Source organism: Rhamphochromis longiceps, linkage group LG5 (assembly GCF_057381845.1).
Source record: "Rhamphochromis longiceps isolate RC_006_pf linkage group LG5, R_longiceps_female_GT1.1, whole genome shotgun sequence".
Taxonomy (NCBI): domain Eukaryota; kingdom Metazoa; phylum Chordata; class Actinopteri; order Cichliformes; family Cichlidae; genus Rhamphochromis; species Rhamphochromis longiceps.
Window position 1 is genome coordinate 28,286,192 of NC_140561.1, and position 27,995 is coordinate 28,314,186.

A 27,995-nucleotide genomic window follows, 5' to 3' on the forward strand; every position below is an offset into this window, starting at 1 on the left:
CTTTATTGTGGCTCAAGAGTTGGGAGTTTGCCTTGTAATAGGAAGGTTGCTGGTTTGAGCCCTGGCTTGGACAGTCCCGGTCGTTGTGTCCTTGGGCAAGACACTTCACCCATTGCCTACTGGTGGTGGTCAGAGTGCCCGGTGGCGCCAGTGTCTGGCAGTCAATGCGCCCCAGGGTGGCTGTGGCTACAATGTAGCTTGCCATCACCAGTGTGTGAATGGGTGGATGACTGGTTTTGTAAAGCGCTTTGGGGTCCTTAGGGACTAGTAAAAGCACTATACAAATACAGGCCATTTACCATGTTAAATGGACTGATTTTTGTATAGTGCTTTTCTACTCTCGTGAAGCACTTAAAGCACTTTGTACAACATGCCTCATTCACCCATTCATACGATCACTTTCTTATGCTTAAGTGTTTTTCTATCTGATATTCACACACATTCATACTCCGATGGAAGCATTGGAAAGCAACTTGGGGTTAGTATCTTGACCAAGGACATATGGCATGCAGACTGGGGCAGCCAAGGCTCAAACCACCAACGTTCCAATGAGTAGATGGCCTGCTCTACCTCCTGAACACAAATCACCCCTCACAGTTGTCTCCACCTAATCCACACAGCTTGTACCGTGTTGTTTGCCTGTCTTGTGCATTTTCTGTTGCCCTGGATGATTGACTCCAGGGAGATACATTTGTCCACTGTCACTATCACAACTCCTTGCATGTTCATGTTCTCATTCACACACCTTCTGTCTTACTTCTTCTTGCTTTCATTCCTTTTCCCTCCACATAATGCCTCCCCCTCTTCAGATTCTCAGCTACCAGTTCCATACTCACTAAAGATCACAATGCCATCAGCAAACATTGTAGTCCTTGTCTGCCCACCCGTCTATTACCACAGCAAACAAGAAGGGGCAAAAGTCACATCTGTAGAGCTCTTTATGGCATGAAGCCATACAACTGCTCACCGATCACCAACTCTCTTCTTAACCTGCTTCAGCTACTGTTTCCTGTAGCTTCTCCCTCATCAGCATTCTCATCAGCATTCTCCCTCTGTAGTTGATACAGCGCTGCACATCAGCCATGTACTTGAAAATTGGTACCTGTACACTTCTTTTCAATCCCTCAGACATCCTCTTGTTCTCCAGGATTGTGTTAAATAATCTGATGAAAAAGTCCACTGCCTGTATGCTAGACAGTATCATCTAGGTCAACTCCCTGTCTGCTCTTCATAACCGTGGAAACTGGAATGTAAATAAATCTCCAGAATTTTTTTTTTAGCATGTTTGTTAAAAAAAATAAAAAACATATGACACTTAATTTAACAGGTATCTCTTCCACAGCATGTCTTTTGCCCTGTCTTCTTCCCCCACCCCCCTCCCTGAGCCTGATTCTGCTGGAGGTTTCTTCCTGTTAAAGGGAGTTTTTCCTTCCCACTGTTGCCAAAGTGCTTGTTCATACTATCTCTGTTGTTTTAGTGTAGGGTCTACCTTACAATATAAAGCGCCTTGAGGCGACTGTTATTGTGATTTGATGCTGTATAAATAAAACAGAATTGAACTGAATTCAATTGTATGGCAGTAACAAGGCCTGGGTGCAGCTACAGAAATGTTTTGAAACAACAGAGGGTTATTACCTTTTCACAGAGGCCCAGGTATAGACAGCATTTTATTCCCTTTATAAAAGAAATCATTATTTAAAAATTGAATTTTTATTTACTCCGGTTATCTTTGTCTAATATTTAAAATTTGTTTGATGCATGTCTGAAACAAGTGTGATCTTCTGTAATGCTGCTTTTTGTCCCTATGTATGATTCCAACAGCTTTAAATAGACAGTCTTGGGAGTTTTCAGGATGCAGAAAATTACTAAACTAATCACTCGCTTTCTCAAAAAATCAGCTGTGAACATCAAGTACATCATTTCTAAGAGGTCAGAAAGAAATGTCAGTGCACGTGAAAGAGGCCATCATTAGAAGGATATAAAAAATAAACTCATCAGACAGGTAGCAAAAACTACAGGAGTGGCTAAATCAACAATCTGCTACATTCTCAAAAAGAACAAATACACTAGTCAGCTCAGCAACATCAAAAGGCCTGAAAGACCACAGAAGTCATCTGAAGTGGATAATTACAGTATTCCTTTCTGGGGAAGAAAAACCCTTCACAACATGTATCCAAGTAAAGAACACTCTCCGGGAGATAGGCGTGTCATCGTCACAGTCTACAATCAAGAGACACCACCATGAATGGAAATACAGAGGCGATACAGCAAGGCGCAAATCACTGGTTACACTCGAGAAGAGCAGGTTAGACTTTGACAGAAAACATCTAATAGAACGAGCACAAAGGGTGGCATGATGGCTAGCAGGATCACCTCACATCCTGTGTTTGCATGTCATCCCTGTGTCTACGCGGCTACTCCCTGGGTACTCTGTCTTCCTAACACAGCCTAAAGACTTGTATGGGGTTAATTGATGATTCTAAAAACTGACCTTCGGCGTGACTGTGAACTGTCAATAACTGTCTGTGTTTTTCATGTACTCCGCCTGTAACAACTGGGACAGGCTCCAGCCCCCCACAGTCCTGAAGAAATTGCATCAATGGAGTCTACAAATTTCTCTAAATTTCTGACACTTATGTCTTCCAATGGAACCAGGTCGCTAGTGTTTACTGATGATGTGACTGCTGAACGAAGCAGCTGGATGAAAGTGAACACGGCTCTGCTCTCTGCTCAGAATCAGCTAAATGCTACAAGACTCATCAGACAATGCTGCACACATGCAAATGGACAATGACCCAAAGCATACTGCAAAAAACAATCCTACCCACATATTGCCAGTATGTTCAGTGAGCAGTACTCAGATTCAGTTTCTGTAGTAGAAACTGTTCTGATCTCATTGTATAATCAAACTGCCTTGTTGAGTTCTCAGTTCTCACTGAGTAAATATATCCGCTGAAGACTACATTTATTTTTGCAGGTGTGTGTCTGTGTTTGATGAATCAAACACATGATGGGATACTGCACACAGCAGCAGTTTTGCCCATCAAGGCCCCTGATTAAATATGGGAGCTCACTATTGGGAGTGCGGTACTGCTGCTGAACTCTACCATCAGATCAGAGGAATCCATCGCCGCAGTGTTTTTTCATTTAACTCGTACGTCAGGAATGATTTTTTTAGGTCAAAGGATGTTGGTGTGGGTTCATGAACAAAGAGTGGGATGCTTTCATACTTTTATTGATCTGTATGAATTTAACTGAACTCTCAGCGTGACAGTGAGGTGAGCTGCAAAGACACATGAGAATACTAAACAACACCTTACTTTCAGAGCAAGAAGCAATCAGAAGACAGACAAGCAAAGTTCACATGGTTAAAAACTTGCAATGAAAGTAAACATAATAGAGTGTGGAAGAAAAAAGCACTTTACTGATAATCAGAGCAGCTTCTTTCTGTTGGTTTCTGCATTCTGCAGCAAGCAGGCTATAAGACTGCCAATGTTACACTGCAAGGGATAAGAGACTAAGTGAAAGTACCTTTACTGTAGATATTTGTCTTGGGCAGCCAGAGTGGTATTACAAGTATATGTAGATAAGAGTTACATGCTTTTAATGTGAGCAGCTAATTAGTTATCTAGCTCGCAAACTGATGTGCAGTGCACAGCGCGTCTTTGTTTGGTCGTTTGTTTAACAACCTCAAAGTGAGACGTGCATATGTTAAGATGTTAAATAAAAAGAAGGCAGCAGCAGTAATTACACTGTGTTGTTGACCACGCTGAAAGTTGGTTGCATAGCCGTCCGCTGTATCGCTCAGTGAGACTTTCTACTGTACTTGTGATACAAAGCTGAAATCATTTGTTACACACAGATTCTCAGTCTGACCAAGAGTCTCAGCTGTGAGCAAAAGATGACGACCAATAAAATTCCAAAAATATATGTTATTAGCTAAATTGCTGAGGTCAATAGGAAACAATATCTGCTACAATGTTTAAAAAAATGGAGGGATAAAACTTTTCAGTGCCCCACTGGCAAAAGGGATAAAACACACAGTGCAAGGCCAGGGCGAGCTATGTCACAATCAGCTACACTTCACACGCTGACAACTACGACAGGAAACAGCAGTTGTCCTCCCAGACCCACCACCCTGTAAGTAATAAGCCGGCAATCACCCCGGCCTCAGCAAGCCAACTCTGCCTTTAGGCTGTGGTGTATAGTTGGCTCTGGACTCCACAGAGAGACAGAAAATATCAGCTTCAAATGCTTCTTAACTGTACAACTCACAGAGCAGCAAACTGTCCAGTCTGGGCATAGGACATACCTGCACAGAGAGATAGAAAATACAACAGCATTGTTTGCAGTACGGACAATAAGTAGACTATAGTTTGATTGGCTGTATGAAAAAAATTCCATTCTACAGTAGACATGTGTGACACACCATAAGAAAAGCCAGCCAAAGACCCAGACTGAGAATCCAAGCACAGATGGAAGAGAAAAAGATCAACTCGACTTTCTGATATTTCCAATGTTTCTTATCTTAACTCCTCTGTCTATGAAAAATGCAGTTTATTGAATAGTTTCTGATGCATAAACTGCATATATAAACAATGCACTATTTTGCCCGAGGTCTTCACCCAGCAAACCTCTCAGTTTTGTGAGGAAAATCCCCACTCAGCAGAACCACACACAGCCTGGGGGTGCAGCCTGGTCAGTCAGCCAGCGAAATTTGCTCCCTTGGTGATGGTGGCAACTTTTGCATCCTTAGCCTGTGGCAATAACAATGTGTGGTTTGTGATGATCGATGGTGTCTTGTAACCCTTCCAGAGCCTATATGATAAGTTTAATGATTCACAAACATATTACAAGTGAATGCTTATATAACAAAAACAACAATCAACCTACAATGTCAAATCAAATTTGGTGGCTGGATGCATTTCCAATCCTTTCAACCATAGACCTCTATTTAAAATTGTAAAATAATACATTTCGCTTGAACCAAACAACAGAAATATACAGTATTTCCTTCTGTTTCCCATTGCACAATCCTGGTGTGTTCTTTAAAGTAACAAAAACAACCCAAACAACACTCATTAAATACCCCCCAGTATCACTGAGGTGGAACAGGTCTGCCAGCAGTCTTTCAACAGTCATCCTCTGTTTTTGTATTTCAATGCAGGAAACAAAAAATGGCAGTAAACGGAAAAAATAGAAAAACAAAATAGAAGAAAATTTTGAAATGATCATTTTTTGCATTGGAAAACACAAACATGCAAACTTTTACATAAATAACAAAGGCATTGCTTCTGGGAAAGGAGATGGAAGTCAAATTTATATTAATTGCCCATTTTTGCTTTTACAGCGTAAAAAAAGAAGAATTTAGTTAAAAGTTTAATGATGCTTTTCACAATGGATTCTTTTTAACAATTATGGTGTTCAGAAATGTTTATATTCTACCTAAAGACATTATTAAAATGTAGCGTGCCCTTAACATTCAGACAGATTTGCTTTATTTCGGATGCACAATTCAATTTTCCTATTATTTATGAATTTACAACACTTCATGTATTAGTTGCTCTCTAGTTTTGACAGACATTGTTGTGAACAGTGCACTCATGCATTCTGTGCAGCTCTACTCCATAGAGACTGAAGATGAGCTGTTCAGTCATCATTAAAAAGGTTGCGTTGTGCAGATCTTTTAAAAGAGAAAATCTGCTAATTAAAATGAAAATAACCCAGATTAGCATTTGTACGCCGATGGCTGAAGTAAATGACACATTGCATTATTTTATAGTTTTCTGTCTTCTGTTTAGGGGCAATGGTTTTTTGTTCGTTTGTTTTTTTCAGCTACAATATCTCCTTCTTTGAGGCAGTTGAGACTGTCCATAGCAACCATCCAAACTTCCCTCTCTGGCATGGGACAGCCAGAGAGGGACCAGTGTTTCCTTGGTCAATAGTTTAAAAATCAGACTCGGCTTTTTGTCAGACTCAGGGACCACAGTGTTGCCCGGTTTCAAAAATGGCTGTTTTGATTTTCATGAAGGACACGCTCTCACGACTCATCAAGTGATGCCTCTGACTAGCCAGTCGGTGCCATACCATCTGTTGATGCCACGTTTTCGGATTGCCTCAGAACGCTTGGAACCACAGCCGAATAGGTACCAAAAAACTACCTGGTAACAGGTACTACCACCTAATTGAAAACCCTAAAAACTGTGCCCAGCCAAGTGTTAAAGGGCTAACGGTGTCCTTTGCATCATCTGTATGGTGTTGCACTTCTGGTTCCAGTGAAACAGGTCTGCACTTCTATTCTGTCAAATATGGATAACTTGTCATATTTAAATGCATTAAGTATGTATATTTTTTAAAATGCAAGATTAGTGCTAGTGAAGAACTATATTTTAACTTAAACCACAACCATTTTAATAACTATTAGTAGGTATGTTTGTGCTTTGTCTGACAGTGAAAACAAGGGAATCAAAAGGTAAACACAAAACTGCCAAAGGCTAATTTGACCATCAACCTTAAAGCACAGATTATGCATATACAACACATTCTCATTGTGGAACACATTTTGACAAATGTGTCTGTCTCATCATTACTGTCGTCACCATCGTTGGATTTACTGGGTACGGAAATTTTCCCCAGCAAGATAAAATGGTTCAGATTTAGACATAGAATTCTGCATCAGTAAGTTGTGAGGTGGTGAGTGCATATCTCTTATGAGACTCTTTCTATCCTGTTTGGGTTCACTTCTTTCCCCAGGTCGTTATTTATTTATTTATTTTTTTACTTTTGCTTAGTTGTTATGTTTATGAACTAAAGTGAGCTTGGTTTATGTTCAGGAAAATATTATATAGATAAAAACGACACCCCTTCGCAACAGCAACAATCCACATTGAAAAATTATGAATCTAGAGTGATGATCGCATCTCATTAATGTCAGTGTATTATGGTACCAACATTAGAGACACTAAATGAGAACACTTTGTAGAAACATGGTGGACTTTGTGGAAAAAAATCTGCTTTTCTGTTGGTATAAAGGGCCCATTGTAATCCTGACAAAATATATAGACATATTTTTCAGACATTATGTATTGACAATATGAACACCCTAAGTCCTGCACACAATGGGCTTTTTAATGAGCAAGTATAATCTGTAACAGTTGTGAATTGAATTAACTGGGTGGTGAATTGCAACACATTTACAATGAAAGATGCATACAGAAAGAGAGGATTATTAAAAAAATGGAAAAGATCAATATTCAAACAGTGGCGAGCAGAGCTGACAGCTGAAGTAATTATCTCAAATCATTTTCATGGATGATGTTGTGTAATTACAGACGTGCTAGCTGTCGTGAAGATTATGGGCTGTACAGGGTCTGGTTTATTTGTTCATTCAGATGAATTGTGCTGAGATCCTTATAAGCGCTTCTATCGGCACGCGTTACTTGGGTTGTATCAGTTCTGTTGTATAAGTTTAAATCACAGTGAGAGGCTCTTTGACAGGCAAACGTATCTGCTTTCCAAGTCCATGACATCTGAAGCATTAATTATAATGATGAGTGCAGATAAATAGACTTGAAAAGAGCAGGTGACTGATTTAACAGCTACATTTGACAGTACATTTTTCCTCTCAAATGTACCTCGGGGGCAAACTGCCCTGGAGACATTAATGGTACTGTGTTTTTTTTTATGGTTTTTGCTTGAAACTGGTTTTCTCTGGTTTTTGTCCCATAAGTCCACAATTTTTAGTTTGAATTTTTGGTGGAAGTTGCTTTTACAGTTTTTTCTGAATGCTTAAACCCTAACTGTGATTCCTGTAGCACGATCTCTAAAACTATTCAGACTTATAGCAAAACCACTCACTGAGTTTGCAAAACTAAAAGCACAAAAACTGCTTTGCACTCAGTTTGCAATTTTGTAACACACACTTTGCAAAACTGTAGGCACAATTCACTGCACAACACTCAATTACCAAATTTCCAACACACTCCTAGCAAAAGCATACACATGTATGGCTATCATTAACACTAACTTGCCAACTGTCTGGCACACTTTCACATGTGAAAACTTTTTTAGATAATTCGTTCACTTTGCAATCAGCCTAAGCACTATAATACAGGTAAGCTGTGTGTGCGGAGTACAATGGAGGGAGCAGAAAGAGTGAGAAGTAGAGGAGGCCGAGGAAGAGGACGTGGAAGTGAAGAAGTAGGATGAAGAGGACGACAAGGACAAGGAGGAGCAAGAGGAAGACGAGGAGGGGGGAGAGGAAGATGAGGAGGGGGGAGAGGAAGGGTAGGAAGAGTAAGAAATAGAATTGCTGATGACATCAGAGCTACAATAGTGGACCATGTAATCAACCGTGGAATGACCCTGAGGGTAGCTGGCCAACGGGTCCAGCCTAACTCGAGCCGCTACACTGTAGCAAGTACCATAAGGACATCTTGAAATGAGAATCGGTTAGTACAGTCACTTCGCACAAAGATTTGTAGCACTGCCATATGCCAATGAGAAACACACCAATACCATTGATGTAAAAATACTGAAATTGTTACTTTACAGAATTGCTAGATGACCAGATGCTGGGGGCAGAGGAAGCATGTTCACTGCAGACCAAGTAACCCATATAGTCATTATGGCGATTGCAAATAATCCTATACTTGGAAATAAACACTTGTGTTTGTTTTGATGTACTTGAAGTTTGGATCCCTCTATGCTTATGGATCTATGACAGAAGTATGAGCTCAAACTGACATGGCCTACCTTGTGCACAGAGAAAGCAAAAGCCAGATGTGTTTTGTATTCATACCATCAGTGTGCAGTTGGTGCATTGTGTGCTTAGTAGATGATGGCTTGTGTGTACTGTTTGATACGAAAACACCATTTTTACGAAGGTGTGAAGAGTTAATCTAGCTGTGTTTGCTTTTGCAAGGGAACTACAATGTTTTGATAATTGGGTGACAGGTTTTCTTATTTGTGTGTAGAGTTTTGCAAAATTAGCCAATAGTTACAAAAAATGTGCTTAAGCAATCAGAAAAAACTGTAATATCCACTAGATTTTACAGTTTTTTATGATTGCTTAAGCACATTTTTTGTAACTATTGGCTAATTTTGCAAAACTCTACACACAAATAAAAAAACCTGTCACCCAATTATCAAAACATTGTAGTTCCCTTGCAAAAGCGACCACAGCTAGATTAACCCCTCACACCTTTGTAAAAATGGTGTTTTCGTATCAAACAGTACACACAAGCCATCATCTACTAAGCACACAATGCGCCAACTGCACACTGATGGTATGAATACAAAACACATCTGGCTTTCGCTTTCTCTGTGTACAGATGTCAATTTGAGGTCACACCTTTGTCATAGTGTCATGTAAACATACAAGGATCCAAACGTCAAGTATTGGTGTTTATTCACACTCATCAAAACCAAGACAAAGTCAGAACACAAAATAGGAATGCCACAAATAAAAGGAAAAAAAAAGACAATCAGCCTACATCATGTCGTCTTTCTGGGTCCGGCCACAAAATTTCGTCCACATCGCATGCGACATCCTCCAGTCCAAGGCACCGGGGAAAATATCTCCTTGCATGCCGTATCCAGGCCTGACATGATGCCTGGTCAATATCTCCACATGCCTCCTCCATTGCCTGTAAAAGGGCTACCTGTTGATGAGGATGACGGTCATACACTTTCCAGCGCCAGGCAGAGAAGAACTCCTCGATGGGATTCAAGAATGGAGAGTATGGAGGGAGGTTGAGTGCCATGAAGGATGGGTGGTCTGTAAACCAGTTGCGGACCAAAGCAGCCCTATGGAAACTAACATTGTCCCATATGATGACATATCGGGTCTGCTCTGGTCTCTGAACAGTGAGCATGTCATGCAAGGTGTCCAGGAATGCAATAATGTGTGCAGTGTTGTATGGGCCTATGGTTGCATGATGGTGAACAACACCATTTTGGCTTATAGCTGCACACATGGTTATGTTACCACCACGTTGTCCTGGGACATTGATGATGGCACGGTGTCCAATGATGTTCCTGCCACGTCTCCTGGTTTTACTGAGGTTAAAACCGGCCTCATCTACAAAAAGTAGCTCATGTCCCATTGCATCTGCTTCTAGTTCCATCACTCTCTGGACAAGACGAAACAAATGCAACACATCAGGCCCATGCACAGCACTACAGTATGCACTTCCAAATTCAGAACCAATGACACTAGCTTACCTGCACATAGTCATATCGCAGTTGCTTTACACGTTCTGTGTTTCTCTCGAAAGGAACTCTGTAAATTTGCTTCATTCTTATTCTGTGGCGCGCAAGTACACGACTTAGTGTAGAAATGCTTGCACTGTGTATATTTTGAAAGATGGTGTCATCATCCATTATGCGCTGCTGTATTTCACGCAGTCTTATTGCATTATTGGCAATCACCATGTTCACTATATGGGTCTCCTGCTCTGGAGTGAACATTCTGCCTCTGCCCCCAACATCTGGACGTCTAGCAATTCTGTAAAATAACAATTTCAGTATTTTTGCATGTATGGTACTGTTGTGTTTCTCATTAGAGTATGGCAGTGCTACAAAGTACTTACCGATTCTCATTTCGGAATGTCCTAATGATGCTTGCCACAGTGTAGCGGCTCAGTTTAGGCTGAACACGTTGGCCAGCTTCCCTCAGGGTCATCCCATGGTTGATAACATGGTCCACTATTGTAGCTCTGGTGTCATCAGTTATTCTGTTTTGTACTCTTCTTACCCTTCCTCTTTCCCCTCCTCGTCCTCTTCTTGCTCCTCCACGTCCTCTTCCTCCGTCCTCTTCTTGCTCCTCCACGTCCTCTTCCTCCAACCTCTTCACCTCCACGTCCTCTTCCTCCAACCTCTTCACCTCCACGTCCTCTCCCTCGGCCTCCTCTGATTCTCACTCTTCTCGCTCTTACTGCTCCTTCCATTGTACTCCACATGGACAGCTTACCTGTGGCCTGTTCATAGTGCTTAGGCTGATTGCAAAGTGGACTAATTATCTAAGACAGTTTTCACATGTGAAAGTGTGCCAGACAGTTGGCAAATTAGTGTTAATGATAGCCACACATGTGTATACTTTTGCTAGGAGTGTGTTGGAAATTTGGTAATTGAGTGTTGTGCAGTGAATTGTGCCTACAGTTTTGCAAAGTGTGTGTTACAAAATTGCAAACTGAGTGCAAAGCAGTTTTTGTGCTTTTAGTTTTGCAAACTCAGTGAGTGGTTTTGCTATAAGTCTGAATAGTTTTAGAAATTGTGCTACAGGAATCACAGTTAGGGTTTAGGCATTCGGAAAAAACTGTAAAAACGCCAAACCAAAAACTATACATGTTTTCATACACCCAGTGTCTCTTGTTTGTTTCTATGGAAATTGATAAATGCTGTAAATGTCAAAGCGACATTTCCTCTGGACAGAAATGTCTCCCTCTGGATCCTGGTGTACAAGCTTAAAAGGAAGTCTGAAACAACCACACACAAAAAACAACATGCACAAAAAAACATGTAATGCACATTATGGATAATGAGTACCAAATGTACTTTTATTGCTCTGAGGCCAGAAAAGTCACTGCCGCTGGATCCTCCGGGGTGTCCTTTGTTTGAAGTTGCACTGTGTTTTTGTGCTCAGTCCCTGTCATTTGGATCAAAGACAAGATTACTGAGAGGCATTAGCTCATCATTACACTAATGCATGATTTCTTATCTGTAATTTTGTTTTTCTGTCTTTGTATATTCTCTGACAGGCCTGTTTCATATCACTTAATCACATTTTGGCTGACCTGCTCTGTCTTAGAAGTCATTGTTTTCTCAGGGGTTTTTTTTGTGTGTTTGTTTTCAGTCACCAAAGATTTTCCACCGCTCAAATTTTGATATTTGCAATATTGCAATATTGATACCTCTTTCATAAATGATGAACTTCACAGAGCTTTGGTTCTAATGTACTATGCCATGTTATGCACATGGGTATATAAGCTGAATTTTTTATAAGTGAGCCCTGAACAGCATTCGTATGCATGTTCATCCGTGACTGTCTATCAGCGCCTGATGTGAGTACTTACAGTTTTTTCTGAATGCTTAAACCCTAACTGTGATTCCTGTAGCACGATCTCTAAAACTATTCAGACTTATAGCAAAACCACTCACTGAGTTTGCAAAACTAAAAGCACAAAAACTGCTTTGCACTCAGTTTGCAATTTTGTAACACACACTTTGCAAAACTGTAGGCACAATTCACTGCACAACACTCAATTACCAAATTTCCAACACACTCCTAGCAAAAGTATACACATGTATGGCTATCATTAACACTAATTTGCCAACTGTCTGGCACACTTTCACATGTGAAAACTTTTTTAGATAATTCGTTCACTTTGCAATCAGCCTAAGCACTATAATACAGGTAAGCTGTGTGTGCGGAGTACAATGGAGGGAGCAGGAAGAGTGAGAAGTAGAGGAGGCCGAGGAAGAGGACGTGGAGGTGAAGAAGTAGGATGAAGAGGACGACAAGGACAAGGAGGAGCAAGAGGAAGACGAGGAGGGGGGAGAGGAAGATGAGGAGGGGGGAGAGGAAGGGTAGGAAGAGTAAGAAATAGAATTGCTGATGACATCAGAGCTACAATAGTGGACCATGTAATCAACCGTGGAATGACCCTGAGGGTAGCTGGCCAACAGGTCCAGCCTAACTCGAGCCGCTACACTGTAGCAAGTACCATAAGGACATCTTGAAATGAGAATCGGTTAGTACAGTCACTTCGCACAAAGATTTGTAGCACTGCCATATGCCAATGAGAAACACACCAATACCATTGATGTAAAAATACTGAAATTGTTACTTTACAGAATTGCTAGGTGACCAGATGCTGGGGCAGAGGAAGCATGTTCACTGCAGACCAAGTAACCCATATAGTCATTATGGCGATTGCAAATAATCCTATACTTGGAAATAAACACTTGTGTTTGTTTTGATGTACTTGAAGTTTGGATCCCTCTATGCTTATGGATCTATGACAGAAGTATGAGCTCAAACTGACATGGCCTACCTTGTGCACAGAGAAAGCAAAAGCCAGATGTGTTTTGTATTCATACCATCAGTGTGCAGTTGGCGCATTGTGTGCTTAGTAGATGATGGCTTGTGTGTACTGTTTGATACGGAAACACCATTTTTACGAAGGTGTGAAGAGTTAATCTAGCTGTGTTCGCTTTTGCAAGAGAACTACAATGTTTTGATTATTGGGTGACAGGTTTTCTTATTTGTGTGAAGAGTTTTGCAAAATTAGCCAATAGTTACAAAAAATGTGCTTAAGCATACAGAAAAAACTGTAATTAGAAAGGGTAGGACAAAGTGACACCAACTGTTTCTCAAGATAAGTTTTTGTTTGCTTCGAGCACAACATTATGCTGCTGATATGCCGATGTCTATGTATTTGAAATGATTTGATTCACAGCAATTTTTTTTTAGCTATGACTTTTCAAAGTTAAAGTGTTCTCGAGGCTCTTTGCCATCTGTGCCTGATTCATGGTTGGGTGGATTTGAAGTCACATAAGGCTACCAAGAAAGTTACCAATCACAACACAGCCATCTACCTGATCCATCTGTGTGTCAAACCCCAGCACTGAACCCATGTTACACACATGTTACGCACAAGGCCCTGTTCCTTAAAGGGAAAGGCTGGGTCAGCAGAAAGCGAATCAGAGCTCATGAGTTAAACATGAGCATCGCGTGCATGTTGTCACATGGATAAATGAAAGCTTGACTAGACGAATCTCGAGTGATGCTTCAAAGCATCGGTTTTCAACTCTCAGCATGTCAGTTGGTGATATTTAAATGTGTCAGGGGAAGCACGTGTTTCCACTTGTGAGCAGTCTTTAGAAAAAGGTAAGCTAGCGAGTCGCTTCTAAGCTTTACATCCATACAAATGCCCTGCCGGCCATATGGGGAAAGGAGTGGTTTTGATCTTCTGTTTGTCCTTTAAGCGCATTGTTACAGCTCTACAGCAGTAAAAAGGAGGTTGTGTGGAAAGGTTCAGCGTATAGCAAAATCGGATTTGTTTTCACTTAAATGCTTGTACAAATATATACATCCTCGTACATACACATGTACCACATACTTACTCATACCAGTGACTTTGCATGACTTTCTGATGATTTATGCAGCCATCAAAGTGGCACAGCACACAGGATCACTGAATTTATTAACAAGCAGTGTAGACTGAGCTGTGTTAACCACCCAACATCTTGGAAACTCACAAGCAGGTCATTTTGTGTTTGTGACCTTGGTGGATTCTTAATTCAGACGTGTAGAGCGGGCATGAAACTGTCTCCTTCACCTCCCATAACACTGAATAATTAAACTCTGAGCTTTTAGGGATGAACATCATGTGGCAGAGGAGACAGGGAGCAAAGGGAGAGAGGAGAAGTGGCTGGTGGGAAAGGCTTAGATGGCTTCAGGGTGGAGGGGTGGAGATGAATTGAGAAGAGTGTTGCTGTTGTTTCTTGTTTTTGTTGTTGTTGTTATTTTCCATTAAGAGCATGTTTTTGTTATAATTCTAGTAGTGACATGTTTAATTGAGGAACTAGCATGTTTAAAAGAACACGGGATCATAATGTGAGTCTCCAGCAGAGATTAAAGATGTTCTGTGCATTCCATGGTTTGTATTAGTGTCGGCAGTTTAACGCTGCACCTGTTGTGGCTTTAGCAGGCCTACTGTGTGCCGGTGCTTCACTCCCACCGATTCAGCTGCCATCCATTTCTCCTGAGAAACCAGCCCACGCAGCAATTACAGTTTTTTACAGTCGCTAACAAGCGCCTACCCATACTTCAGATACTTTTTCTAAACTCTTAACACAGACCCACACCTACAAAACACAATTGGCCAAATGGATAATATCCTTCCCAAAAATACACTTTGTTAAATATATACTAACTCCTCATTTCAAAATTAGAACACATCGTTCTCTGCACACACTAACTGTACAAAAACACTATAAATCTGACTCAAAATGAAATTAGTCTGTCAAAGAATAACACTTGTTTTCACTTCACAAGGTACATGCAGTCAATCAAAGTACACCAGGTTTCAAAATACTGGCTATTATTGACATTACAAAAACTGCATAGACTTTTATGTTTCAGTTTCACAGGTATTTGCATGCGAAACATGCAATCCACCATATTGACACCAGAAATGTCTTGGTTGGTAACTGTATGTCCACATGTACAGTAATGTTCACATTCAAAAGCATTCCAGTAAAAAGCAAACAAGTTTTTGTTTCTTTACTGTTTACCACAGGAGGTACAGTAGAAACACGGTATGATAGGACAGAGAAAGTTTTACAGTATTGCTTACAGTGAACAAAATATCCATGAAACACACAAGAGCATTCTGAACAAAAAAACAACAGCAAAAAGCCAAGATAAAAAGGGGGGGAGGGGGAGGGGGGCTAAAAAAAGGCAAAAGATTTGCATCTAATCTCTGCGATCTTCAGGGTTAGGCCACATGTTTTCATCAACATCACATCTGATGTTATCCAAGTCGATGCACCTGGGATAAAACCGCCTGGTATGTCGGATCCACCGACATATCATTGCAGAAGCAGAGGTTTTTATACTGTATCTAAGGTTTGGAATATTGTTTTTGCTATTGTGGGATGTTGTGTGTTAACATTCGTAGATACTACAAGAACAGTCCATAGTTTTGTTGGGAGGTATAACTTGTCTGTTAAGAAAATGTAAGCATTGTGGAAATGTGTTCACTGACTGCATATTGGGTGAACACGACATGAAATGTGTGAATGGTATGGCCACAACAGACCGATGCTGTGCTAATTGTGTTTAGAGTTTTGCAAATGTGACAACTGTTTGGACAAACGCTTGTTAGCGACTGTAAAAAACTGTAACTACACAGCTATAAAAGCTGAGAAGACGAGCTGCCCGGTTTCAGAGTGTGAGTGCCAGCTTCAGTACTGTGGTGAGCTTGAGGTGTGTTTCTAAACTGCTAGTGAGTAGCTGTGTTTGTTTGCCTGTAGAGTTTTCCACAGTAGTGCGCTTTGCTTCAGTGCTTTGAGCAGCTGTGAGCAGCAGTTACCTTTTGTTAGTAGAAGTGCTTTTCAATGAACCATTTGTTAACACCTTGGGCTTGCTAATATTTTGTTGTTAGACTGACATAAAATGATACATGTATTTGTGTTGCATACAAATGTTCATTATTTGGATCTTAAATTAATTCTTGTTTGGATTCTGGGCACTTCTGAATTGCAAAGATGCCAACTGACAGATAGATATGTTTTTTTTATTAACTCTTTATAGTGAAACAAAACGCTGGGATAAACACACTGACACAAATAACCACTTATATCTACATATCTTTACATATGTATTGTAACCCATGTCCAAAAAACATGTAACAGAAATTTAGTTTCTCTTGTGCTCTTGTGGGCTTCCCGCATAGCTTCATCTTCTATTTCTGGGAGTCTTGTTCTGACCACATTTACTAGTTTTCCTTATTTGCACTGTAGCTCTCATTAACAGTGATTGTCCTCGACATTAAGACTGGATCTATTTCCCATAGAGGTTGATGTTTGCTCTCAGTGCAAGTTTAAAGTTTGAAATCGCAGATGTGTAAGTGCAAGTGGTGACGGCAGAAATTCAAGAGATCAAAACAGAAAATCTGGACATGACGTGCTCAAGACATAATAAATACAAAAGAGGACACACTCATGTGACACACGGCTGCATTATCTCATCATCTCATGAAGATATGTAAATATTTTTATATATTTTATATTTACACGAGATAAAAAATCATTGACAGTGTCAATGACCACGATTAGTCCCTACGCATTCACATTTTGGCTCCCATATCAGAATTACTGTCTCTCTAAAGACCGTCTCTTGCTCAATCTACTAAACAGTAATTTGCCTATAAAGCAATATTGTAGTAATTAAATAATGGTGATTTGCAGAAATATTAAATCCACTGGACTTCAAAACTATAGAGGAAATCCAGCTGTGTCTTGCTCTCCTGCCCACTGATGCACTTTCAACTTGAACCTATTAGACCTCCACCCATGTAGGACTGAACAGGTGAGTTTTAAATGTAACAGTCACAGAGCAAACTGAAGCTGAGAGCAGAATGAACCACCACTGTGATGTGCTGGTTGTTTCCATTACACGGAGCATTATTGCTGTCACGGTCTATTTGCCTCACCTGTTCGCACACATACTCTAACACACACTCTGCCCCTCAGGCCCAGGGCCGGCCCGTGGCATAGGCCGTATCCGGTTGTTCAGTGATGACGCGACGAATCCTACTTCCGGGTCTAAAGTAGTCTGCGTTTAATATGGCTTTTGTGTTGTTAACATGTTTAATGTTATGTATTTTCTTCTATTTGATCTCAAAAAGCTCCTAAAACAGTCAGTGATCACTGTTGACCTCCCTCGGCTTTTATTACCGCTAATCATTTATTTAAGCTCAGTTTTTAAAACCTTAGGATGTAACTACAGCCCAGCCCATGCAGCAGTATATGAATGACTAACCTCGTATTGTGGATGGATTATCTCAGTTGTTCTCCTGGCTGAAGTTTGGTCCTTTTACAGCATCCTGCCATGCGATTACATTTGTTCCTGACCACCGAGAACACTCACGGTAACTTTTATCGAGTGGAAAAAAAAGTTAGCTTGTTTATATTATGCTAACGTAGCTGTGTCGCTAGCGGTCACGCAGCACATCATTATATACCAGCTAGCCCAACTTCAGTAACCCTACAAACGTTACTGCTGTTTAGTTTTCTGTCTTCATTTATGCTGGAAGTAATAACAGAGCTGTACGTTTTAATTTGTTTCCAAAACCCCGCAGTCAGGACATGCTATATTGTATTTAGATAGAAGCTAGCGAGCTAACTCCCTGCTAACTTCTAACTCCGTTAAATGTCATAAATTCCGTTTTCATGGATGCCTGGATGTTAAACTCAATTGTTACACCTGGGAGAGCAGAACGCTGATCATTTTATTAAAGATGAAAGACTTTAGACAGTTTTTCAACTCTCAGTAATGCCACAGTGATCGTTTGATATATGGACCTGCAGCGGAGTTTAGACCCAGACACGGCTAGTGACGTCAGACTGAACAACCGGATAGGCAAATGCTAAGGGCGCCGTCCATCAGGGGGCGCCACGCCAGTGCCACAAATGTTGAAAAAAAAAAAAAAAGAAGTTGGTACTATTATTTCTAAATACAAAAAATAATCCCACGTTAATTAAAATGCAAAGTAAAGCTTATTTAATAGAAATATTATTTGTTACAACATTACGCCCCCCCTCCCCGCACGGTGCGCCCCCTCCCTTCCCGTATCATGGTTCCTTTTGGACGTCACCACATCAAAAAGTCAACACAAGATGTCAAAACGGCCAAAACTGTCAGGTGCCCAGGGAAGAAAAAAGAGAAAAGAAGAGGAGGAGAAACGAGAAAAAGACAGAGGTAGGTAACGTTAGCCTACATGAAATTATTTGTCTGAATGTGATAGTAACCTAAATTTTTAGCATTAAGCTAATGTTACATGATTCGCTAATTGCTAATCAATAAATAGCTAGTTAACTGTTTTAACGTCAGTTAATATTGTGGAGGGGGCTAAATTGTTATGGAAAATAATAATGTAACGTTAGGTAATTACAGTACTCCCACCTTTCCCACCATTCCTCATTTGTATTCATCTTTCAAGCAGGTGTTTTTTGTTTACATTGTTATTGCCTTCTGGTTAGCTAACGTTTACCCTGCAGGTAATAGTCACTTTTCCACCCCTGTATATATTATAGTTGTAAGCCTAGTTGTTAAAGTGCACATCATTAATGTTAATTAAGCAATATCACATGAGAGGGAATGCTGTTTTTTAATATGAGCACTGCTGTGATTCGGTCAAAGATAATCATAACATAACATTCTCATATGATATTATACTGTTACTTTGCATTCTGCTATTCAGCATTTCACTGTAATGATGACAATAAATTGAATCTAATCTAATTTGCATATCAGTTAACATCATACATATATCTCTTTGGTTTTTCATTTATATTATATCATTTCATTTTATTCCTGGAATCATATGTTTTTATTATTAGACTTTAATTCTCAGTGGTGTCACATACTCCTCTCTTCAGATGCACTGTTGAAGTTTCTAAATCCCACCCCTGGGCCATCTACCACATCTACCGCTGCTGCCTCCACTTCAGCAGCACAACCCAGCCATGATGCAGCAGCATCAAGCGGTCTTCCTGTTGCCTCCACCTCAGCAGCACAACCCACCAGTTTTGCAGCAGCATCAAGCGGTCTTCCTGTTGCCTCCACCTCAGCAGCACAACCCACCAGTTTTGCAGCAGCATCAAGCAGTGTTATTGTATTTCATATATTCATTTTTTTATTTTTTGTATTCATTTATTTATTCATATTTTTTTTTATCTTGTTAATTATTCTGATTGTGAATTTGCTTTCTTTAAGTAAAAAAAAAAGGTCAAAGACAAAGCTATTCGGTTTCTTGTGAGTACATACTCTACACTGCCGATGTAGGGGGGCGCCACCTAAAATCTTGCCTAGGGCGCCAGATTGGTTAGGGCCGGGCCTGCTCAGGCCACAGTGCTTATAAAGATTAAAGGCTTAAATGCAACTCACAGACAGAGAAACAGAATGGTTTGATACATAAATACAGAGGGTGGACATCATTAGTAGAATAATCAAAACACCCTCATTTTTTATTCTAATACTGCACATAAATTAACTGTGTATATATTCTAAAAACACCATGGGTCTTTAGTTACCATAGTGCTGTTGTTACTGGCCGGTAAACCCATGTATTGTAAACCCATTATAAATCCACTGAGTAATAATTTCTGACTTCTGGGAATTTCTGCTAATAAACTAAAAAAATGTTCTTGATTGTAGTATTTTCTCCAGAGCTCAGAAATGGCAGAAAATCATAGAAAAGAAGAAGAAGGAATCCGATTTCAAAGCAATTTGCATTATTCATCAACACCTACTACAAACTGCTGGAGGGAAGGCTCCGGGTTTATAATGAGAATATTACTTAAAGAATAATGCAACTTACCATATGCTGCAACTTTTCCAAAGAACAGCTTGAGCCGATGAAGTAAAGTCTAAGGTCAGCCTTTCCTTCCTCGCATATCTCCTCTTAACTCAATGTCTTTATAACTACATTATAATTTCTGTATGGACAGAAAGAGTTAGGTGGTTAGCACTTTTGCCTCAGAGCACGAAGCTTCAGAGTCCAGAGAGTACATAGCCTCAGGTTCAGTTTCAGCTGAGATGGGCTCCAACTTCCCATAACCATAGTTAGATAAACAGTTAAGAAAAATGATGAACAGGCGGATGACAGATGTAGAGGGATTTACAGCAACAAATGTTACTGTAGGTTGTAATAATCTCTAGAAGCCTTTGGGGTTCGTTTTTTTTCATACGACTGTTAGAGTGCAGAAAGTGTCAGTCACTTTTTTGTAAGCATTAGGGAGAAACTGATGCAAGAGAACACTGTTGGCTGAAATTTATATCCCATTAATACAAAAGTTGATAATATAATACTGTATAAACACTGGAAACGGGTACATCAGTGAGACAGCTCAGGCTGAGTTGGTTTGGACGTGTGAAAAGGAGGAATACTGCATATATTGGATAAAGGATCTTGAATATGGAGCTGCCAGGAAGGAAGAAAAGAAGAAGACCACAGTGGAGGTTCAAGGATGTAGTGGAGGAGGTCATGCTGAGTGTTGCAGTAGGGGCAGGTGATTCACTGAGGTGACCATTAACAGGAGCAGCTGAAAGATATAACTGCTCACTTTTACCAATCATCATTCACAAATACTGAATTTTCTGGTAACTGTTTTCTGCAGTTGATTGTGCAGTGTCAATCTCGTGCTGGTTTTTGACTACACAGAATCAACCTGATCAAAGCCCAGTTAAGATGGTTTAGGTTGCGGCCAGCAGTGGGTGACACAGTGTGTCATAAAACATTAAAACATGGATGTTGCATCTGGGAGGTCACAGCACGGGTGGAGTCGTACCTGACTGCTCTCTCAAGTCTGGCATGGTTGACCAGTATGAGCACAGAGCGCTCTGCCAAACGCCTTTTTTCCTACCACTCACCTACGTACAACTGCAAGAACTGGTGAAGCAAAAAATGAATAACGCTGCCAGTGTGTGTTAGTCAGAACTGTGAAATTGAGTAACACAACACAGCCAGTGTTGTATACACCCCTAAAGTTGCCATTGTCTGTTTACATTAAAGTCTTGTAAGCATGATTGATCAATGGGTAATGTTTAGTCTGTCACATCTCTCAGACATGTAAAGGGATGTAATAATTAGATGAGATACAATGACCACTGATTACCTTCATGTACTTCATAATATAATGGAATGGAGAGTACACATTCTTTAGGACTCACGAAAGAAATCGTAATTAGAAACAATGAGAAACATTGCTTTGCCCTCCTCTGCATCTTCTCAGAGCTTTCCAAATTTATTTTGCTATGCCCCCAAGGTGGAACGAGTGCTGTAATTGGTGAGAACTGTCCCATTTACACACTTAGGCGCACAGCAGGAAGGAGGAAGCTGTTGTGATGTCGATAGCGATTACAGCTACAGGTTAAATCTCCTGAGCCGCAGATCGACCGAAGCTCTCTGCTGACTGTTGTCACCTTAAATGCAATCCGACAAGAATGAGCAGCAAAGGAGAGAAAGACAAAGTTTTACCATGCAGCTGCCACAGTTTGGTCTCTGCTGCTTTCTGTGCTAAGAGAATAAAAAAATGAAAGGAGTCATGTTCAGACAGTCAGCTGAAATCTGTTTCATCTGCACATCAGGTATTTATTTAATTTTGCATTATACATCATAACCAGATCACTGTTTACTTTGCAGCTTAACACAGACATAAACAAACCATAACATGTAGATTGATATTTAGCAATTTCAGGTCGAAGAAGTACGGTTACTTCCTTTAATACTTCCTTACATAAATAAAAGAGCAAAAGCATAAAGGGTCATATTTTTCTGATCACTCTTTGCATGCAAATAATTATCATGAGCACATCTATAATGATAAAAGCCCCATCCGTATATGAAGATCAACATTTGGGTAAAATAAATGAAGCTAAAAAACCTTTTACATGGAACATGACTAATGTACCCCTCTGCTGTTACACCCATTCTTTAAGCAAGAATGGTTTCCTGCTGTATGTAGCAGACTGCAGTGTGGCATAAGCGAGCCAGGTGGGGAACACTTTGACCACACATTGGTGGACATACATGCACATGACCAATAGAAATGCAGAGTGACAGGAGTGGGCATTTATAGCACACATAAAAACCATGAGTGATCATAAAAACTTTTTTGGGGGTCCCCTCAAACCTAGTAGTCAGTGCAGTGCATAATACATTTTATTGTGAAAGGGCTTTAATGCTGACATCCCTTAAACCTGCATTAATGGGTGCCAAACAAGTCGTCTTGCTGCGTCAGGAAAATAACCCTCTCACTAATTAAAAGAAATGAAATCTTATTATTGAATATAGCATAATGCTCCTTTTGCTTATTGGATAAGCAGAAGAAAATTGATGGAGTTTGTCATGTATTATATTATTAGGTTTGCTTCAGTCCACCAAACAATGATAGTTGTTACATCCTTATTTATAGAATCTATGGTACAATTGCAAGAGGTTCCTGACGGGTTACTGGTCGCACAGGATCAACAGCCAGGTCTACATTCTTTCTGCTGGGATCATTGCTAATCCATGAAGTGTGTCAAAGTGAAAGAAGAAAGATTATTGTCAACAACGACCATCACACACGTTACATAACTACATGGAGAGGACGTTGTGATATCTTTAGAGGGTGTGGATTCACTGAGTTAAAATATGGAAACTGTGTCTCAGTAAAAGTGTGTCTGAAGGTGTGTATGTGTGTGTCAGTATCAGGATCAGAGAATGACAGTTTTCCTTTGGCCCAGTCCAGATGAACTCTGATCCTCTGAAATCTCTTTCTTATTGAGAGAACAGTTGGGGGGCCGTCACTGGAGTTTGCTGTGTACTCACCATCACAGAAAACAAGTTTTAATAAGTTACATTTTTTGTCTTCACTGTTGGCAGATCTCGAAAAGACTCCTAGTGCCCAGACTGGACTGTCTCCAACTTCAGCATCCCAGCTGTGAATATCTGAGTTGAAGCCCTCAGAGCCGAGGACGGAAGGATAGAGATAAATCCTTTCAGGGTTTTCGGGAACCTTCTGTTTCCTTGCACGTCTCACACTGGTTAGATTTTCAGACAAGATGAGATCTGGATGAGCAGTGTTTGGATCCAAAATCACAGGAGTATATGAAATAATGTCCTTCATGTTGCTCCAGATGTTGAAGGACAAGTTACCCAGGTGTTCAGCAACATCAATCAGAGCACCTGAGACCAGTTGAGGAACATCAAGCACGGATAGCTGCTGGACTCTTTTCACTGCAGCTTTGTAGTTGTGTAGGAAAGAGATGTCTTCAGCTCTCACCTCCCTCTCTGTGGCTCTGATTGTGCCTGAAAGATCTGCAATCTTTCTGCTCAGAGTTTCAATCTTTACCTTCATCTTCTGACTCTTTTGCTTCTCTTCATCTTTTAGAGCAGCAATCCTGGCATCCTCTTCGTTTTGTAGAAACTGGCGAAGCCTCGTAAACTGCTGCTTAATCTGCTTTTCTGTCTCCTGGGTTTGAACACTAATGTGTTCTGCAGTTTGCACACATTTCCCTTTAACTTCCTCGTAGAGCTTCAGTTTCTCCTTTAAAGGCTTCAGACATTCCTGGAGCTCCTGTTTGTGAGTGTGCGCAGCTTCATTGATGGGGCTGAATCTGTGGTTGACGTGCACTGCTGAATCTCGACAGACAACACACGCTGGCTCCTGATGGTCCAGACAGAAGAGCCTGAGATTCTCAGAATGCACAGTGCAAAGTGTCTGGGAACCTCTTGAAGCTCTCTGTTCTGTGTTCTGTAAATACGCCTCACATAGGTTCTTCAAAGCCAGGTTACGGGGTGGATTACTCTGTAAAGATATCGTCTTACAAACCGGACATTGCTTTATTGGTTTGTCAAGCCACCATCTCTGCAGACAGGCTTTACAAAAGCTGTGGCTGCATGACAAGATGACAGGATCTTCAAAGATGTCATGGCAGACGGGACAGGAGAGATGGTCTTCTGACTGTGTGGTCATTTTCTCTCTGAAAGACGCTTTAAGCAGAGCAGATACACAGATAAAAAAAATCTTAAAGTTCCTTTACCCACCTAATCTTTTTCCCCCCTCAATGACCTCCACAAACATTCTAGTACTCACAGTATCAGGCGCTCTTTTCTGCAGCTCATTTCCAGAGCAGACTTCGTAGTTTATGCTGATAGCGAAAGTAATTATCTGTCAATGTGTGTCTGTATTCTCTGCACAACTGCTCACATGAATCTGTGAATTCACTTTTATTGGTTGCCTCAGGTCGAGTAAGTCAGCAATGGGGTGGAGTTTTATTTCACCCTGTTGTTCTGGCTTTGTCCTTTTGCTGATGCTTTCACAGATGAGGAAACCCAGCTTTTGTGCTCTGGTACAACTGCAATGGTGGAAAAAAATCCCACTGATGATGCAGAGGCCTCAAAAATGCATAAAATCTCATGTATCAAATATGTTACACATCACAATAGATAGATGTATGTGTAATATTTCTTTGCTACGCTTCTTTCTACTTCCTGATACAAATATAGCACTTTCCATTTATTTTAAAGCTTTGAAAACATATATCTACAAATTTATTGTGCTGCTATAATATAAATAAAGCTGCCCTGCAGTATATAAATAATTAAAATGATCCACTTTATATACAAATTAATTAATTAATATGTTTGATCTGTTGTATTGTATAAGAGTATGCATGCTTTTAAGATTTTTTTTGCTTTAAGAGTACTTTTACTTTAGATACTTCAACTCTATTTTGATGCTAAAACATACTTTGACTTTACTACAAATATGAATTTTATTTATATTTATTCATATTTAATTTATAAATAAACTTATAATAAAACTATATTCTTATAAATAAACACTGCTGCTGTAATGGAATCTGAAGATTCATGTAAATTCATGCATTGAAACATTACGATTATTCTGACGGACAGTTGTTAGTTAAGATAGCTGTAATTGTAACTTGTGCATGTTCTGACTTTTCTATTCACTTGTAATTTAAACAAAGAGAACAATGCTCTCTTTACCTTGACTGTAGTAGATAAAGGGCAATGATTTGTCAGTTCGTCAGTTAGGGCTTGGTTACTGGTTACTCGGGACCAGCTGCCAACTCTACATTCTTTTAAGCTTCGCCTCTAGAGCATCTGTAATTTTACAAGCAGATTTACAAACTTAAACTACGTCCACAAGACCCGTTGACACCTTGTAATACAAAACATAACGTAAATAAGAAAAATATAATTAATCTGTCACACACCGAGACCTTTTTCAAATTCACTCTGGCTATAAACAAGTTACAAAACACACGGCTCATTAGTTCTTAATAGGAAAGCATGCACTCCATAAACAACAACAACAACAGAATCTTGATTCTCTGCAGGGGCAAACTGAGTGTTGAATATTGTATTATAAATGACAATAATTCAAACAAATACATTCACCAAAGTGCCAATACAATATACGTCCTGTAGAGTCTTTCAGTGGTCACTTTTACATTACAGCAGCAACACAGCTAAAATTTAGCCTGACTATTGTTTGCTCTAGACCTTCACTTAGGAGAACTGCTGTCATCAGTTAATAAGAAATAGCTGTATTTCTGCAATAATGACTAATCCTCAGTACATGGGAGAACTTCTCAATCAGGTGAGCTACAATGGCAGCCAGCTGCTGATATTGTTGAAAGATTAAATGGCCTTTTACGATTTAAGGTTAATTTGGATAATAACTGTCACAGTCCTGGGTCTGCAACCCAGTGTTTTGAGTTTTGTACTATTATTGATCTTTGATTTCATCATAAGTTTTCACTGCTAGTGTCTTGGTTTCATTTTTCAGTATTTCCAGCTCCCTCGTTCTTTACTATATTATGACTTCTAGTCTTTAGGTTTTGATCATGTGCCTCCCCTGTGTTCTGTGTTATGTCTACACCTTCCTGTCCCACGTTTCAGGCCTCTGTGTTCTGTCTTCATTGTCATCCTTGCCTCCATGTTTGTGTTTCCTGCTTTACTTTGAAAGTCCATGTCCTATGTCAGTGTAATCTGTTTTGCTTCCTCCCGGTCTCTTCTTGTCTGATTAGTGTCAGCTGTGTCTCCCTGCTGTGTGGCATTTCCTCGTTTCCCTCTGTGTGTATATACTGTGCGTGTTGACCTCTGTTCCTCGGCAGATCGTCTGCGTTATCTCTGCATACCTCTGCTCATCATCCCATGTGTATCTCTCCAAGCGTTTCGAGGTTTCAGGTTTTCTGTAGTTCTATGTTTCCAGTTCCATGTCTAGCTGTCCCCAGTTTAGGTTTTCGTTAGTTGTTTTGAAGTGTTTTTGCATCCAACAATAAAGGCTAGCTTTTTGTTTATCCTGCCTCATCTCCGTGTGTCTGCGCTTGGGTCCTCACACGTTTTGCTTCACTAACCGTGGCAATAATTTTGATTATTAAAACAACTTGAAATAAAAAGTAATAATAATGTAAGCTTGAATAACATAAAACATGATGAAAGCTAAAACTAAAACTGTAACAGAAGCGAGAGCAAATGCCCTGCTTGCTGTTTTAATTAGCAACATCCTTTGAGCTGCATGTGTGACATTATGCATTTTATTGATATATTGTAGATTAAAGTAAGTTAACAGCAAAAACAACTGTGCTTATTATAATTTTTAATATACATGGCCAATATACAACAACAAATAACAACTTTCCATATTACAGTCACTCACCATATAACTGTCCTTGCTGATCCAAGATTGAGGCATTAATATCAGTACAATGTGATACATGGGGAGCATGCATCATTAAGGCAAGATCAACAGTCATTCCCAGCTCCATACAGTGCTGTGAAAAAATATTTAACCCCTTCCTGATTTCTTAGTTTTTGCAAATAAGTCACTCTTAAATATTTCCTATCAGGAAACAAATTTTAATATTAGACAATAATAACCCAAGTAAATACAAATTGCAGTTTTAAATGATAATGTTATTTATTTAGAGGGGAAAAAACCTACCCAAAGCCACCTGGCCCTGTGTGAGAAAGCTATTTTTGGTTTCAACATTTAAGCTGAGTTTAATTTCACAACCCACACCCAGGCTGAATACTGCCGGACCTGTTGAATCAAGAAAGTATTTAAATTGAATTCACAACACTTTATTTTTATTCTTTTGATTCTATTAACTTGGCTTTGTATGATTTACAGTTTAATACGATCCTTATTTATCTCACACTGCTTCTTGTTTCAGGCCTTCAGTTCATCATTTTTCTGGAAAAATGGTGTTACCATGAAATAGACCGTCTTAACTACTGAGATTCTGGATTATAAAATATACAGGTTAGTGTTAGTGTTAAATTTAACACATAGAAAGTATCAAATGGAGAATTGTAGTCACCACTGATTGTTTTTGGTCCTACATACTAAACTGAATGGGAAAATCAGTAATTTCTCCCACTGAGAGTGTAGTGACAAAAGAGATTGTATGAGTGAGAATGTAAAAAGAGATGAAAAGTGAAACTGTCTAATTACTGTGAGATAAAACAGTGGATGACTTGCAGTCACATACGTTTATATTTCATATTGATCCACACTTATTCAAGTTCTTTGAAAATTCTACATTAAGTTCACGCCACATGGAAGATACCAGTCCTACTGTGCTAAAAGAAGTACAACAATAACACAGTAGAAATCTGTGATCAATACATGGTGCCTTAAACTGTTATTACAGTGTTGCTGTTCAAAGAAACCGGCTGCTGAGA

The 27,995-nt window shown here is 39.8% G+C and overlaps 1 protein-coding gene and 1 long non-coding RNA gene across 4 annotated transcripts in view; both read right to left on the minus strand.

Moving 5' to 3' along the window:
• Positions 1–27,995, minus strand: part of LOC146670251 (uncharacterized) — a 235,532-nt gene that overhangs the window by 66,730 nt on the left and 140,807 nt on the right. The gene's annotated exons all lie outside the window — the stretch shown is intronic.
• Positions 22,632–24,252, minus strand: LOC146670257 (nuclear factor 7, ovary-like). The gene has a single exon (XM_085407993.1). It carries the CDS (start codon positions 24,250–24,252, stop codon positions 22,864–22,866), a length of 1,389 nt encoding a protein of 462 aa, XP_085264119.1. The 3' UTR covers positions 22,632–22,863.

Coding starts and splice junctions, on each gene's coding strand:
- LOC146670257 (XM_085407993.1), bottom strand. CDS start 24,252: ATGACCACACAGTCAGAAGACCATCTCTCCTGTCCCGTCTGCCATGAC.